This window comes from Lissotriton vulgaris, chromosome 5, assembly GCF_964263255.1.
Source record: "Lissotriton vulgaris chromosome 5, aLisVul1.2, whole genome shotgun sequence".
Taxonomy (NCBI): Eukaryota; Metazoa; Chordata; class Amphibia; order Caudata; family Salamandridae; genus Lissotriton; species Lissotriton vulgaris.
The window spans coordinates 2007578896-2007596901 of record NC_141693.1 but is presented as its reverse complement, the minus strand read 5'-3'; the positions used below and the strand labels follow the sequence as shown (position 1 = coordinate 2007596901).

The 18006-nt window shown below is 48.3% G+C and overlaps 1 protein-coding gene across 1 annotated transcript in view; it reads right to left on the bottom strand.

Moving 5' to 3' along the window:
- LOC147718003 (uncharacterized) overlaps nucleotides 1–18006 on the bottom strand; it is a 124594-nt gene that overhangs the window by 61278 nt on the left and 45310 nt on the right. The window contains exon 3 of the mRNA XM_086919899.1: nucleotides 2880–3059. Coding sequence (XP_086776025.1) covers nucleotides 2880–3059 — 180 coding nt within the window. The remainder of the gene's footprint in view (nucleotides 1–2879; nucleotides 3060–18006) is intronic.

Genomic DNA, 18006 nt, shown 5'->3' with positions numbered 1-18006 from the left:
GTGAGATCATTCTCCTCCAGACACAGTCTCTTACCAGTGAGATCAGTCTCCTCCAGCCACAGTCTCTGGCCAGTAAGATCGGTCTCCTCCAGACACAGTCTCTTACCAGTGAGATCAGTCTCCTCCAGACACAGTCTCTTGCCAGTGAGATCATTCTCCTCCAGACACAGTCTCTTACCAGTGAGATCATTCTCCTCCTGACACAGTCTCTCGCCTGTGAGATCAGTCTCCTTCAGACACAGTCTCTCACCAGTGATATCAGTCTCCTCCAGACACAGTCTCTTACCAGTGAGATCAGTCTCCTCCAGACACAGTCTCTTACCAGTGAGATCATTCTCCTCCAGACACAGTCTCTTACCAGTGAGATCATTCTCCTCCATACACAGTCTCTTACCAGTGAGATCAGTCTCCTCCAGACAGTCTCTTGCCAGTGAGATCAGTCTCCTCCAGACACAGTCTCTTACCAGTGAGATCAGTCTCCTCCAGACACAGTCTCTTACCAGTGAGATCATTCACCTCCAGACACAGTCTCTTACGAGTGAGATCGGTCTCCTTCAGACACAGTCTCTTACCAGTGAGATCATTCTCCTCCAGACAAAGTCTCTTACCAGTGAGATCATTCTCCTCCAGACACAGTCTCTTACGAGTGAGATCATTCTCCTCCAAATACAATCTCTCGCCAGTGAGATCAGTCTCCTCGAGACACAGTCTCTTACCAGTGAGACCATTCTCCTCCAGACACAGTCTCTTACCAGTGAGATCATTCTCCTCCAGACACAGTCTCTTACCAGTGAGATCATTCTCCTCCAGACACAGTCTCTTACCAGTGAGACCAGTCTCCTCCAGACACAGTCTCTTACCAGTGAGATCATTCTCCTCCAGACACAGTCTCTTGCCAGTGAGATCAGTCTCCTCCAGACAGTCTCTTGCCAGTGAGATCATTCTCCTCCAGACACAGTCTCTTACCAGTGAGATCAGTCTCCTCCAGACAGTCTCTCGCCAGTGAGATCGGTCTCCTCCAGACACAGTCTCTCGACAGTGAGATCAGTCTCCTCCAGACACAGTCTCTTACCAGTGAGATCATTCTCCTCCAGACACAGTCTCTTACCAGTGAGATCAGTCTCCTCCAGACACAGTCTCTTACCAGTGAGATCATTCTCCTCCAGACACAGTCTCTTACCAGTGAGATCATTCTCCTCCAGACACAGTCTCTTACCAGTGAGATCATTCTCCTCCAGACACAGTCTCTTACCAGTGAGATCATTCTCCTCCATACACAGTCTCTTACCAGTGAGATCAGTCTCCTCCAGACAGTCTCTTGCCAGTGAGATCAGTCTCCTCCAGACAGTCTCTTACCAGTGAGATCATTCTCCTCCAGACACAGTCTCTTACCAGTGAGATCATTCTCCTCCAGACACAGTCTCTTACCAGTGAGATCATTCTCCTCCAGACACAGTCTCTTACCAGTGAGATCATTCTCCTCCATACACAGTCTCTTACCAGTGAGATCAGTCTCCTCCAGACACAGTCTCTCGCCAGTGAGATCGGTCTCCTCCAGACACAGTCTCTCACCAGTGAGATCAGTCTCCTCCAGACACAGTCTCTTACCAGTGAGATCATTCTCCTCCAGACACAGTCTCTTACCAGTGAGATCAGTCTCCTCCAGACACAGTCTCTTACCAGTGAGATCATTCTCCTCCAGACACAGTCTCTTACCAGTGAGATCATTCTCCTCCAGACACAGTCTCTTACCAGTGAGATCATTCTCCTCCAGACACAGTCTCTTACCAGTGAGATCATTCTCCTCCATACACAGTCTCTTACCAGTGAGATCAGTCTCCTCCAGACAGTCTCTTGCCAGTGAGATCAGTCTCCTCCAGACAGTCTCTTGCCAGTGAGATCATTCTCCTCCAGACACAGTCTCTTACCAGTGAGATCAGTCTCCTCCAGACAGTCTCTTGCCAGTGAGATCATTCTCCTCCAGACACAGTCTCTTACCAGTGAGATCATTCTCCTCCAGACACAGTCTCTTACCAGTGAGATCAGTCTCCTCCAGACAGTCTCTTGCCAGTGAGATCAGTCTCCTCCAGACAGTCTCTTACCAGTGAGATCAGTCTCCTCCAGACAGTCTCTTACCAGTGAGATCATTCTCCTCCAGACACAGTCTCTCACGTGTGAGATCGTCTCCTCCAGACACAGTCTCTCACCAGTGAGATCAGTCTCCTCCAGACAGTCCCTCACCAGTGAGATCAGTCTCCTCCAGACAGTCCCTCACCAGTGAGATCAGTCCCCTCCAGACACAGTCTCTTACCAGTGAGATCATTCTCCTCCAGACACAGTCTCTTACCAGTGAGATCAGTCTCCTCCAGACAGTCTCTCACCAGTGAGATCAGTCTTCTCCAGACAGTCCCTCACCAGTGAGATCAGTCTCCTCCAGACAGTCTCTTGCCAGTGAGATCAGTCTCCTCCAGACAGTCTTTTACCAGTGAGATCATTTTCCTCCAGACACAGTCTCTCGCCAGTGAGATCGGTCTCCTCCAGACACAGTCTCTCGACAGTGAGATCAGTCTCCTCCAGACACAGTCTCTCACCAGTGAGATCAGTCTCCTCCAGACACAGTCTCTTACCAGTGAGATCATTCTCCTCCAGACACAGTCTCTTACCAGTGAGATCAGTCTCCTCCAGACACAGTCTCTTGCCAGTGAGATCATTCTCCTCCAGACACAGTCTCTTACCAGTGAGATCATTCTCCTCCTGACACAGTCTCTTACCAGTGAGATCAGTCTCCTCCAGACACAGTCTCTTATCAGTGAGATCATTCTCCTCCAGACACAGTCTCTTACCAGTGAGATCATTCTCCTCCAGACACAGTCTCTTACCAGTGAGATCATTCTCCTCCTGACACAGTCTCTCGCCTGTGAGATCAGTCTCCTTCAGACACAGTCTCTCACCAGTGATATCAGTCTCCTGCAGACACAGTCTCTCGCCTGTGAGATCAGTCTCCTCCAGACACAGTCTCCCGCCTGTGAGATCGGTCTCCTCCAGACACAGTCTCTCGCCTGTGAGATCATTCACCTCCAGACACAGTCTCTTACGAGTGAGATCGGTCTCCTCCAGACACAGTCTCTCGCCTGTGAGATCAGTCTCCTCCAGACACAGTCTCTTGCCAGTGAGATCATTCTCCTCCAGACACAGTCTCTTACCAGTGAGATCATTCTCCTCCAGACACAGTCTCTTACCAGTGAGATCATTCTCCTCCAGACACAGTCTCTTACCAGTGAGATCATTCTCCTCCTGACACAGTCTCTTACCAGTGAGATCAGTCTCCTCCAGACACAGTCTCTTACCAGTGAGATCAGTCTCCTCCAGACACAGTCTCTTACCAGTGAGATCATTCTCCTCCAGACACAGTCTCTTACCAGTGAGATCATTCTCCTCCAGACACAGTCTCTTACCAGTGAGATCATTCACCTCCAGACACAGTCTCTTACGAGTGAGATCGGTCTCCTTCAGACACAGTCTCTTACCAGTGAGATCATTCTCCTCCAGACAAAGTCTCTTACCAGTGAGATCATTCTCCTCCAGACACAGTCTCTTACGAGTGAGATCATTCTCCTCCAAATACAATCTCTCGCCAGTGAGATCAGTCTCCTCGAGACACAGTCTCTTACCAGTGAGACCATTCTCCTCCAGACACAGTCTCTTACCAGTGAGATCATTCTCCTCCAGACACAGTCTCTTACCAGTGAGATCATTCTCCTCCAGACACAGTCTCTTACCAGTGAGACCAGTCTCCTCCAGACACAGTCTCTTACCAGTGAGATCATTCTCCTCCAGACACAGTCTCTTGCCAGTGAGATCAGTCTCCTCCAGACAGTCTCTTGCCAGTGAGATCATTCTCCTCCAGACACAGTCTCTTACCAGTGAGATCATTCTCCTCCAGACACAGTCTCTTACCAGTGAGATCAGTCTCCTCCAGACAGTCTCTTGCCAGTGAGATCAGTCTCCTCCAGACAGTCTCTTACCAGTGAGATCAGTCTCCTCCAGACAGTCTCTTACCAGTGAGATCATTCTCCTCCAGACACAGTCTCTCGCCTGTGAGATCAGTCTCCTCCAGACACAGTCTCTCACCAGTGAGATCAGTCTCCTCCAGACAGTCCCTCACCAGTGAGATCAGCCTCCTCCAGACAGTCCCTCACCAGTGAGATCAGTCCCCTCCAGACACAGTCTCTTACCAGTGAGATCATTCTCCTCCAGACACAGTCTCTTACCAGTGAGATCATTCTCCTCCAGACACAGTCTCTTACCAGTGAGATCAGTCTCCTCCAGACAGTCTCTCACCAGTGAGATCAGTCTCCTCCAGACAGTCCCTCACCAGTGAGATCAGTCTCCTCCAGACAGTCTCTTGCCAGTGAGATCAGTCTCCTCCAGACAGTCTTTTACCAGTGAGATCATTTTCCTCCAGACACAGTCTCTCGCCAGTGAGATCGGTCTCCTCCAGACACAGTCTCTCGACAGTGAGATCAGTCTCCTCCAGACACAGTCTCTCACCAGTGAGATCATTCTCCTCCAGACACAGTCTCTTACCAGTGAGATCAGTCTCCTCCAGACACAGTCTCTTACCAGTGAGATCATTCTCCTCCAGACACAGTCTCTTACCAGTGAGATCATTCTCCTCCAGACACAGTCTCTTACCAGTGAGACCAGTCTCATCCAGACACAGTCTCTTACCAATGAGATCATTCTCCTTCATACACAGTCTCTTACCAGTGAGATCAGTCTCCTCCAGACAGTCTCTTGCCAGTGAGATCAGTCTCCTCCAGACAGTCTCTTGCCAGTGAGATCATTCTCCTCCAGACACAGTCTCTTACCAGTGAGAGCAGTCTCCTCCAGACAGTCTCTTGCCAGTGAGATTATTCTCCTCCAGACACCGTCTCTTACCAGTGAGATCATTCTCCTCCAGACACAGTCTCTTACCAGTGAGATCAGTCTCCTCCAGACAGTCTCTTGCCAGTGAGATCAGTCTCCTCCAGACAGTCTCTTACCAGTGAGATCAGTCTCCTCCAGACAGTCTCTTACCAGTGAGATCATTCTCCTCCAGACACAGTCTCTCGCCTGTGAGATCGGTCTCCTCCAGACACAGTCTCTCACCAGTGAGATCAGTCTCCTCCAGACAGTCCCTCACCAGTGAGATCAGTCTCCTCCAGACAGTCCCTCACCAGTGAGATCAGTCCCCTCCAGACACAGTCTCTTACCAGTGAGATCATTCTCCTCCAGACACAGTCTATTACCAGTGAGATCATTCTCCTCCAGACACAGTCTCTTACCAGTGAGATCAGTCTCCTCCAGACAGTCTCTCACCAGTGAGATCAGTCTTCTCCAGACAGTCCCTCTCCAGTGAGATCAGTCTCCTCCAGAGAGTCTCTTGCCAGTGAGATCAGTCTCCTCCACACAGTCTTTTACCAGTGAGATCATTTTCCTCCAGACACAGTCTCTCGCCAGTGAGATCGGTCTCCTCCAGACACAGTCTCTCGACAGTGAGATCAGTCTCCTCCAGACACAGTCTCTCACCAGTGAGATCAGTCTCCTCCAGACACAGTCTCTTACCAGTGAGATCATTCTCCTCCAGACACAGTCTCTCGCCTGTGAGATCAGTCTCCTCCAGACACAGTCTCTCACCAGTGAGATCAGTCTCCTCCAGACAGTCCCTCACCAGTGAGATCAGTCTCCTCCAAACAGTCCTTCACCAGTGAGATCAGTCTCCTCCAGACACAGTCTCTTACCAGTGAGATCAGTCTCCTCCAGACAGTCTCTTACCAGTGAGATCATTCTCCTCCAGACACAGTCTCTCGCCTGTGAGATCAGTCTCCTCCAGACACAGTCTCTCACCAGTGAGATCAGTCTCCTCCAGACAGTCCCTCACCAGTGAGATCAGTCTCCTCCAGACAGTCTCTTGCCAGTGAGATCAGTCTCCTCCAGACAGTCTTTTACCAGTGAGATCATTTTCCTCCAGACACAGTCTCTCGACAGTGAGATCAGTCTCCTCCAGACACAGTCTCTCACCAGTGAGATCATTCTCCTCCAGACACAGTCTCTTACCAGTGAGATCATTCTCCTCCAGACACAGTCTCTTACCAGTGAGATCAGTCTCCTCCAGACACAGTCTCTTACCAGTGAGATCGGTCTCCTCCAGACACAGTCTCCTACCACTGAGATCATTCTTCTCCAGACACAGTCTCTTACCAGTGAGATCATTCTCCTCCAGACACAGTCTCTTACCAGTGAGATCATTCTCCTCCAGACACAGTCTCTTACCAGTGAGATCATTCTCCTCCAGACAGTCTCTTGCCAGTGAGATCAGTCTCCTCCAGACAGTCTCTTGCCAGTGAGATCAGTCTCCTCCAGACAGTCTTTTACCAGTGAGATCATTTTCCTCCAGACACAGTCTCTTACCAGTGAGATCATTCTCCTCCAGACACAGTCTCTTACCAGTGAGATCATTCTCCTCCAGACACAGTCTCTTACCAGTGAGATCATTTTCCTCCAGACACAGTCTCTTACCAGTGAGATCATTCTCCTCCAGACACAGTCTCTTACCAGTGAGATCATTTTCCTCCAGACACAGTCTCTTACCAGTGAGATAATTCTCCTCCAGACAGTCTCTTGCCAGTGAGATCAGTCTCCTCCAGACAGTCTCTTGCCAGTGAGATCAGTCTCCTTCAGACACAGTCTCTTACCAGTGAGATCGGTCTCCTCCAGACACAGTCTCTTACCAGTGAGATCATTCTCCTCCAGACACAGTCTCTTACCAGTGAGATCATTCTCCTCCAGACACAGTCTCTTACCAGTGAGATCATTCTCCTCCAGACAGTCTTTTACCAGTGAGATCATTTTCCTCCAGACACAGTCTCTTGCCAGTGAGATCAGTCTCCTCCAGACACAGTCTCTTACCAGTGAGATCATTCTCCTCCAGACACAGTCTCTTACCAGTGAGATCATTTTCCTCCAGACACAGTCTCTTACCAGTGAGATCATTCTCCTCCAGACACAGTCTCTTACCGGTGAGATCATTCTCCTCCAGACACAGTCTCTTACCAGTGAGATCATTCTCCTCCAGACAGTCTCTTGCCAGTGAGATCAGTCTCCTCCAGACAGTCTCTTGCCAGTGAGATCAGTCTCCTCCAGACAGTCTTTTACCAGTGAGATCATTTTCCTCCAGACACAGTCTCTCGACAGTGAGATCAGTCTCCTCCAAACACAGTCTCTCACCAGTGAGATCATTCTCCTCCAGACACAGTCTCTTACCAGTGAGATCATTCTCCTCCAGACACAGTCTCTTACCAGTGAGATCAGTCTCCTCCAGACACAGTCTCTTACCAGTGAGATCGGTCTCCTCCAGACACAGTCTCCTACCACTGAGATCATTCTTCTCCAGACACAGTCTCTTACCAGTGAGATCATTCTCCTCCAGACACAGTCTCTTACCAGTGAGATCATTCTCCTCCAGACACAGTCTCTTACCAGTGAGATCATTCTCCTCCAGACACAGTCTCTTACCAGTGAGATTATTCTCCTCCAGACACAGTCTCTTACCAGTGATTTCGGTCTCCTCCAGACACAGTCTCTTACCAGTGAGATCATTCTCCTCCAGACACAGTCTCTTACGAGTGAGATCGGTCTCCTCCAGACACAGTCTCTTACCAGTGAGATCATTCTCCTCCAGACACAGTCTCTTACCAGTGAGACAGTCTCTTACCAGTGAGATCATTCTCCTCCAGACACAGTCTCTTACCAGTGAGATCGGTCTCCTCCAGACACAGTCTCTTACCAGTGAGATCATTCTTCTCCAGACACAGTCTCTTACCAGTGAGATCGGTCTCCTCCAGACACAGTCTCTTACCAGTGAGATCATTCTCCTCCAGATACAATCTCTAGCCAGTGAGATCATTCTCCTCCAGACACAGTCTCTTACCAGTGAGATCATTCTCCTCAAGATACAATCTCTCGCCAGTGAGATCATTCTCCTCCAGACACAGTCTCTTACCAGTGAGATCATTCTCCTCCAGACACAGTCTCTTACCAGTGAGATCAGTCTCCTCCAGATACAATCTCTCGCCAGTGAGATCAGTCTCCTCCAGACACAGTCTCTTACCAGTGAGATCGGTCTCCTCCAGACACAGTCTCTTACCAGTGAGATCATTCTCCTCCAGACACAGTCTCTTACCAGTGAGATCGGTCTCCTCCAGACACAGTCTCTTACCAGTGAGATCATTCTCCTCCAGACACAGTCTCTTACCAGTGAGATCATTCTCCTCCAGACACAGTCTCTTACCAGTGAGATCGGTCTCCTCCAGACACAGTCTCTTACCAGTGAGATCATTCTCCTCCAGACACAGTCTCTTACCAGTGAGATCATTCTCCTCCAGACACAGTCTCTTACCAGTGAGATCATTCTCCTCCAGACACAGTCTCTTGCCAGTGAGATCGGTCTCCTCCAGACACAGTCTCTTACCAGTGAGATCATTCTCCTCCAGACACAGTCTCTTACCAGTGAGATCATTCTCCTCCAGACACAGTCTCTTACCAGTGAGATCATTCTCCTCCAGACACAGTCTCTTGCCAGTAAGATCAGTTTCCTTCTTTGCGGAAGGCGGAAAATGCAAATTTCCATCCATTCCGTGGGCGTAACGGTAATGTCCGTCCACCCCTAGGTATGATGCAAAGAAGTGCTGCTGCTGGTAAGATGAAAAATGTCCGGTGAAATCCAAGCCTGGATCCGAGGTGAGAAGAACCTGAAAGCAGAAGGGACAGAGTCTGGGTCACTTCAGGGTGACCAGGGGCTTGGTAGATGAATGCCCACCGATGACGGGTGCTTCAGGTGAGAAGAAAAGATGCTTGACTCTGCAGCCACAAGGACCAGGAGATGTCAATGATGACCAAAGTCCAGAGGTGAGCTGTCCCAAGAAGGATGTCGAGTGCTGGGGGGTCAGTGTCCGGATTGAACACCAACAAGCTTTGACAAAGGCAACCAACACTGGCAAAGGAAACAAGTTACGGTGAGGACCAGCAAGGTCCTGGGGACTCTCCAAACAATGGACAGTCAGGGCACGTCTGGAGCAACCAGGTAAGCCCAAGGAAATTCAAATTTACCTTCACAGGGACCCATAGGTTGTGGTAAATATTTTAGTAATTTACCTTGATCGGAATTTCTATAATATCAATAAGGTCAAGTATGAAGAGCAGAGTCTGTGGTGGTTCGAATTCAGGGTCTTTATTCAGTAACTCGAGTTAAGGCAGAGCTCTGTCACCTGAGGAGGATCGGAAGAATCTCTACTTTCATCAAAGAAGACATGGTATTTATACACAGAAAAGAGGAAGGAGCTTCCCTTGAGCAAAACTCGGATAGCTGTGTTGTAACAATACAGAAGTCAGTAAAACTCGGACAGCTGTGTCGTAATTTTACAGAAATCATAGCAGCGTTACTGTGTCAAAATCATACAGAAGTCATGACAGGAAGAAGCGTGACTGTGTCTTTAATCATGAGGAAGTCACGGCAGAAGCAGAGCATTGAGAAATAACCCTAGGCTGGTTCCTTAGATAAGAGAGAGAGAGAGAGAGAGAGAGAGAGAGAGAGAGAGAGAGAGAGGGAGAGAGAGAGAGAAAGGAGAACTGGTCGTTGACAGGATGTTTGGTGTCGTGTCTTTCAGCAAACGGGGGCTCTTCTTCTCGGAATTGGTTGTCGTGGTTTAGCAAAACGGGGCCTATTTCTCGGAATCGGCCCGATTATAGGGAAATGGTTACAAATTGGGAGGTCTTGTTCTCGGAATCGGCTTAACCGTAGGAATATACAGTTTGAGTGAGGAAGCTGTTTCTCGGAATCGCCCTAACCATAAGAATGTACCTTTGAATTTTAAGAGGAAGGGGAGTGCGTGTGCAACTTTGTGTGCGCGTGATCGGTTTTGCTCGTGTTCTCGTTTGCTTGTTTTCCGACATGATGGGCTCGGGGATGTGACTGAGAGGGTGTATGATGGGACATAAACTACGAAAAATAATCTTTTTCCACATTCCCTCCTTGTCCCATAATATACCCTTTAAAATTCCTCTTCTTATTAGTCTACTTCTATACTCATTAGGCCGTCTACTTGTTCCTGTAACATGATTCTTTCCTTTTCTTTCTTTCTGGACTGGGGTTTGGGAATGCAGGCAGTGGTACAGAAACTACAGAGAGCTGGGCCACACTGAATACAGAGGCAACAGGTGAAGAGAATGGCTAGAGCAAGACTTATTATTGTAAGGATCTTCCACCCCCATGAGGACAGGAGGCCCCAGAGCCATCCCGTCAGGGACCATGCAGCAGTGTCTGCATCTAGTGTCTTTGAAAGTACATGAAGGTGGGAAATGGCAGAATATACTGAGGGTGCATTATCTGGAATATATATACAGCAGCTGGATCCGATCAGTTCACATACGCCACCACGGTCTGCTAATATGATATCTAGGACCATACGGTTCTGTAACGTCATGAGTTTATCGGAAGCCATCTCAGCGGTGATGTTACTTAATGCATCAGCTGTTTCGTTTACGGCTCCCTTGACTACACGAGTCAGTTGTCTTATGTGGCGGCTATTGATCATGGGCCCCCAGAAAGGGATGATTCCTTTGAAGAAATCGCCAGCCTCCTGATCCACTGTGTCTTTAGCATCTATGACCCCCCTTCGCCGTCTATTAATCACGGTTGGAGGATCACTTAGATGGTAATCTGCTGGGGTGGTGTAGGGAGGGGGGAGGAGAAATGCAATGTAGCACTTCCCGGACCAGCCTTGAGGTAGCCAAGTACGTGCGTGAGGCCCACAAATAAAATAAGTGTTGGGGGCGGTGGTCATTGTTGGGAAGTCTAAATCAGGTAGGGTGTACGTCTTATTACACTCACTGTCTCCCATCTTCTGACCCTTGCCCTTACCTCTTACACAAAACAGGCCCTTATGAGGTACAGCCCATCCTCCCTGCTCTGTCTGTCTCTTCTGAACTGAGAATGGTTCTCTAAAAGAGGTAGTGTCGTTAAAGAGGGAATAACTGGTATTTTCACTATTATCTGCTCGTCCCCATGTTACGGTGAAATCTACCATCTTTTGAACAGCGCGCACAGTCTTTGTTTTTATCTCGTTCCAGGTACTAGTGATCTTGGTCTTGGTTTCAGGGATGTTTCTAACAGAGGCAGAGAATATCATAGAGAGAGCATAGGTAGATCCAGCATAGCCGAAAGGGAGAGGGATAAACGGCATACCTCCGTGTACGGAGTGTGGCATCAAGCCGCAGACCCAACAGTTTTTTTTGTTGATAACTAGTTGGTGTTGATGGAGCGTGGAGATGAATGTGTTATTGAAGAATTCTTTTCTCCTACTTTCGAGATGTGAAGGAAGATCTACGTGTGAATGCATAGCAGTGTTGTTCAAAAGCATAGGGGAAGGTAGTGTAAAAGCTAGATGAAGGAACCAACCTAGACAAGCTATGATGCAGAAAATAAGAATCATGATAGAAAGGAAAATGTGAGCTCTGTTTCGTAACAGTTTGGTGCAATGAGTCTTTGTCTTCATGATTTCGGCTGCTTAGTCTGAGTAAAGTATGCGCCAGTGACCGGACACTTCCCAGCAACCACTTCACCAAGCGTCCGTCTTGGGCTTAATTAGCCACTGGTAGGTCGAGGTCAGGCACAATGTCTCAAGTTTGTTTTGGATAAGATCGCAGCCTCGATTTGTACTCTCCTTTGGGCAAAAGTTCTGGAAGGGGTGAAATAAAGTCTGTTGTTTCAGTGTCTTTAAAGTCTGATGGTTTAGTGTCTCTGGTCTCGGGATCAGCAACAGCGTCCGAAGGAGTTGGTCCGTGGAAAGGCTTGCAGTGGCTCACATGGAGCCACCCTTTTCGTCCTTCGACTTTGACGGCGGTCCTTGTTGTGAGCAGCACCAGCTTGGGAGACGTCCACCTTCTTTCCAGAGGGCTGGTTCGGTCGAAGTTTCGGACGAGCACCCATTGGCCAGGCTGAAGGGAGTGCTCGTCGGGTGTGGTCTTGTCTGGAAAGGCTGCAGCCACCTGTGAACGGCAAGAACGTAGTGCAGATATCAAAGAAGCCAAGTAAACTGTCAGTACATTTGCGTCAATATCGGTTAGCTTTTTAGGAGATGGGACACCCCAGATATTTGGAGGTCTCCCATATGTGACCTCATAGGGTGACAGGCCCGTCCAAGAATCTACCACTATTCGCATGTAGAACAGGGCAACTGGAAGAGATGTCACCCAGTTGATTTGCTTGTCAGCGCATATTTTTGCTAACTTGGTTTTTAATGTCTGGTTGTGCCGCTCCACCAAGCCTGCTGCTTGGGGATGTCTAACACAGTGAAATTTCCAAGTGTAACCTAACAATAGGGAAACTGCTTCCATTAATTTAGAGGAGAAGGGTTGTACATTGTCAGAGTAGATGACTCTGTGCAACCCGTATCTGGGGAAAAATTCCCTCACCAATTGTTTAGCTGTCATTTGGGCACCATAGTCTGGGACAGGGTAAGCTTCAGTCCATCGGGTTAAGGTACAGACCACTATGACGACATACTTGTATCCTCGACATCTTTCCATTTGGATATAATCCATTTAGAGGACTTCAAAGGGGTAATCTGGAGGATGGAACCCTCCTTGTTCAACTGATACACTTTTCCCGGGATTGAACTGGCAGCAAATCATACAGGTTCGTACTTTTTGTTTGGCTGCTGCACGCAGATGCTTGTTGTGCCATATCAAATTCAGACTGTCTAACATTCCTTTTTCTCCTAGATGGGCAGGACCATGGGCAGTTTCTATCATTACGGGAACCATTATGTCAGGGAGAAACCATTTGGACTTGTCTTTTGTTACCCAACCTTGATCTGTGTGTAAACCTCCCTCTTCCTCCCATTTTCTCTTTTCGGTCTCTGTGGCTTGGTTTTGGATGTCTACTACATCTTTGGTGGGTTCGATAACTGGACAGATAGTTCTAGTGATGGTTTCAGTGCTTAGTGTTCCTGTCTGGGCAGCATGTTTAGCTGTGGCATCCGCCAGAGCATTACCTCTAGTGATAGAGTCTATGACTTTGGTATGTGCTTTGATTTTAGTATAGCTACTTCTGCGGGTCTGTGTACTGCTTCTAGTAGCTGGAGGATAAGATCTCCATGTTGGATCTTTGTTCCATGAGAGGTTAGAAAACCTCTCTCCCTCCACAAAATTCCAAAATTGTGGACTACCCCGAATGCGTATTGTGAATCGGTGTAGATGTTGACTTGTTTTCCTTTAGACCACTCACATGCTTGGGTGAGAGCTATTAGCTCTGCTGCTTGTGCTGAATGTACGGGTATCCTAGCTGCTAGAAGGACTGTGTTTTCTGTAGTGACAGCATAAGCTGCTGAAAGTTCGCCTGATTGGAGGCACATACAGGAACCGTCTACAAACAGTGTGTGTTCTGGTGTACTTAGAGGGACATCTGTAAGATCAGACTGGGGCTTTGCGACTAGTTCGACTACCTCTAAGCAGTCGTGAATCTGATTGTCAATTGGAATAGTAGGCAGTAACGTAGCTGGATTGAGGATGTTGCATCTTTTGATGATGATGTGGGGTTGGAACAGAGTGACTTCGTAACCTGTGAGGCGGGCTATGGCCAAGTGTTGTGTTTGTGTCCTATTCAAGAGTAGTTCTACTGCATGCGGGACTTGTACTTCAAGAGAGTGTCCTAGTACTATGGAATCACTTTGCCGTATTGCTAGAGCTGTAGCTGCAACAGATTTCAAACAGGCAGGCAAACCTTGTGCAACAGGGTCAAGGGTGCTGGAAAAATAAGCACAGGGACGGTGTTTGTTGGCTTGTGCTTGTGTGAGTACTGACAAGGCTGTGCCTTCCCGTTCTGTGAAAAATAGGACAAAAGGTTTGGCCTAATCGGGTGTAGCTAGGATGGGTGCTGAGCATAATGCTTGTTTAAGGGTGTCAAAAGCAACAGTATGATCAGGTGTACATGGCAATGGGGAAGAGGTTATGGTCGTTAGCTGTATCAGGGGTTTGGCCAAGTATGCAAATTGGGGAATCCACTGTCTACAGTATGACGTGAGGCCAATAAAGGCACAGACTTCTTTCTGTGCCTTAGGGACAGGAATGTTAAAAATGAGTTGAATTCTTTCAGGTGTGAGTGCCCTACCCTCCTTTGACAGCAGGTGTCATAGGTAGGCTACCTGCTGTAAACACAATTGTAATTTCGAGGGTGACACCTTGTGGCCATGTTGTGCAAGGAACATTAGGACAATCCGTGATGCTTGTTCACATTCTGGTTCAGAGCGTGCGGTGATCAGTAGATCATCTACATATTGTAACAATGTTGTATTTGAGGGCATAACAATGTCGTCTAACTGTCTTTTAAGTGCCTGACTGTAGATACTGGGACTTTCTGGGTACCCTTGAGGAGCTCTAGTGAAACAGAGGCTACGACCTTGTAGTGAGAATCCGAATAGGTACTGACTGTCTTGGTGAATGGGTACACTAAAGAAAGCGTTCTTCAGGTCAATTACAGTAAAATGTGTGGCTTCAGGATCTATAGCTGTTAGCAGAGTACTGATGTCAGAGACCACAGGGTATTGTGGTACCACACACTTGTTTAATTCGGGTAAGTCGACCACTAGTCGGTAAACTGGTGGTGCACCGTCATGTGTTTTCTTTCTTACTGGTAAGACTGGCGAATTACATATGTTGGAAGGTACTTCTCTGACTACTCCTTTCTGTATTAAGTCATCGATAATATGGATGAGGGCTTGTTCTGCATCTGGAGGTAACTTGTATTGTCGGACACGAGGTAGGACAACACTTTCTTTAAATGTGACCAAGTGTGGTGTAATGTCCATGAACCCTATGTCAGTCGAATCTGTAGCCCATAATGTAGCAGGAATGTCTCTTAGTCTGACGTCTAATTCTCGTGTGGTGAAATGACCTTTGAAATCTCAGAGGAATAGTCGTATTCCTTCCGGGGAACAGCATATCACAGCACCCAGTTCTTTTAACGTCTGGATGCCGAGTAAGTTTTCGGGACATGACTTAGTAAGTACCAAATCAGTGGATGTTGTAAGAGGACCAACTTGAAGTGATACTGGTTCAGAAACCTTATTGATGACTGGTGTACCTGAGAAACCCAAGGAAATACTATTCGAGCCAGAGAGGGGTACCTTGGGAACTTCGTTGTGTTGTACTGTCGTCCTACTGGCCCAGGTGTCTATTAGAAATTTTGTTTCTTTACCTAAGAGCTTAGCATTTACATATGGACCCTTTTGGTCGACCGGGACCGGGATCAGTGGACGACTATCGTGTTCCTCCCAGCTGTCTGATGAAATTTAGAGGAATTCAGGATAGGATGACACTGGGTACTGATAGAGTTGAGTGGCAGGTTTAGTATCAGTTGGGGGAGTTGATGTGGGAACAGAGGGTCGTGGGGGATAGTTACGGGGTTGGGCCTTCCCAGTGGCAATATTATGTTGTAATACTGGACAGTCACGCACAAAGTGACCTAGCCTTTTGCATTAATTGCAAGTAACTTTTTCTTGTGACACTTGAGCTTGTTTAGGGGTCTGTTGGATTGTATTAGTCTGTGCTACCAATACCTTCATTTTAGTATCCTTCGTTCTTTTCTTTTCTTGTTCTTGTTCATCTCTAATCCTGTTTTGGTGATATTGGAGCATCTGAAGTGCTTGTGAAGGGGAGCTTGCTTGCCAAGTACTCTTTACCTTTAGTACTCTATTTCTGATCGTAGGCAAGGCATTTTCTACGAATTTTGAGACAAATAAGCGACTATAGGCGTCTCCACCTGAGGAGAGGCCGCTGTTGATGAGAAAACATTTCTCTAACCTGGTATAGTAGTCCCCTACATCCTCATCTGGTTTCTGTTTGCATGCAGAGATAGCATCCCAATCTTCTTTCTTAGTGGTCAGCAACTGGGAGAGTATTTTCGGGAGAAGGCAAGGGAGTTCTTGGACTAGAGGTCCCAAGCCTTGTCCAGCAGCACGAGTACTTTCTTCTGTCTCTAAAGCTGTCCATGCCATCTTTTTCCCATCTACCTCCCAATCTTTTCCTTTTAGTTTGTCATATGTCCCTTGAGGCAGTAGGATTTTAAGGAGAATATTGAGATCCTTATAGGTAAAGGAATCCATTTGAAGAATATCCATGAGTTCCCTATGAAAACCCGAAGGATCTTTTTCGTGAGAAGGGACCATTTTCTTCATTTCTAATATTTCTATTTTTGTCAGGGGTGTGTAGACAAATGTTTGTTGTAGTTTCCCTCCAGAATCTATAACGGGATGTACTACTCGGAGGGGGAACTGTCCTTGGTCATAGTGATGTGGATTTGCGTCATAACTGTCTGAAAAGTATTGAACATATCGCTGTCGTAGATCAAGGAAGATATTAAGGAATTCTTGTCCCCTGGCCACCCACCTCCCTTCTAAGCAGTCTCGTAAGAGAGAATGTAATGTTTTGGGCGGGCAACCAGTATCTTCGTACATCGTAATGAGGTGTTGAACCATATAGATGCTTGCTAACCTTTGGGACGTTAGAGGGATCAATAGAAACATTTGAGCGACTATATAAGGGCCATATATAGAGTATTGAGATACCCAATGGGTGCTTGATCGAGCTAGTTTTTTTCTTGGGTAGTGAGTGGAGGTTTGTCGTCCATCCAATCATCTAGAGCACGGGTACTCATAGTAGGGCCCACGGGCCGTCAGCGGCCCGGCAAGCCTTCCCTGGCGGCCCGCGGACCTTGCAGACATGTAGCCTTGTTTAAAAACTTTTTTTACAGTGTCAGCAAACACACCTGCGGCAGCGCGACTCAGACTGCTGCTCTGTGGGGGCCGGGCGATTCCCTTCGTAGTCAGAGTGGGGCTGCAGGGGGGCAAGAGGTGACAAAGCCTCATTAACATACGAATGGTCTTTTGAAGACCTGTGAAGTGCTCCGGTGAGGCTGTGTTTGTGTGTGTGCCTGCCCAGAAGCAGTCTCAGCCCGGGCACACACGGGCAAGGTGGAGGGAGGGAGACAGTGAGGGAAAGGGAGGGCGAGAGACAGGGAGGGAAGGAGAGTGAGGGCGAGGGAGAGTGAGGGCAGGACAGTGAGGGCAGGAGAGTGAGGGCGAGGTAGGGCGAGGAGAGTGAGGGTGAGGGAGAGTGAGGGAGGGAGAGTGAGGGAGGGAGAGTGAGTGAGGGAGGGAGAGTGAGTGAGGGAAGGAGAGAGTGTGGGAAGGAGAGAGTGAGGGTGAGGAGAGAGTGAGGGAGAGGGAGGGAGAGGGAGGGAGAGCGAGGGAAGGAGAGTGAGGGAGGGAGAGAGAGAGTGAGGCAAGGAGAGAGTTAGGGAAGGAGAGAGTGAGGGAAGGAGAGAGTGAGGGAAGGAGAGTGAGGGAGAGTGAGGGAGGGAGAGTGAGGGAGGGAGAGGGAAGGAGAGTGAGGGAAGGAGAGAGTGAGGGCGAGGGAGAGGGAGGGCGAGGGAGAGCAAGGGAAGGAGAGAGTGAGGGAAGGAGAGAGCGAGGGAGGGAGAGAGTGAGGGAGGGGGAGAGCGAGGGAGGGAGAGAGTGAGGGAAGGAGAGAGTGAGGGAGAGTGAGGGACGGAGAGTGAGGGAGGGAGAGGGAAGAAGGGAGAGGGCAGGAGTGAGGTTCCGTGACGGTTCCGTGACGACTTGAACCCGTGTTTTCAAGTTTGCCGGAAATACATAAAATTAGTATCAGCGTACCGCAAATGATCCATTTAGTATATCCTAGTGTTTTCGCTACGCTACGAGCAAGAGCACTCCTTCCATTGACATATTTCTGATATACCCACGGCATCCATCTTAGATCGTGGCCGCCATATTGTGGTTCCTTGCCCTCACATATGCAATAGCCTCTGATCATTTCATTTACTCCACTTTGATTAAGGACACGTAGCCTTAGCCGGAGATTCACCTCTTACAGGACACGTGCACCTTA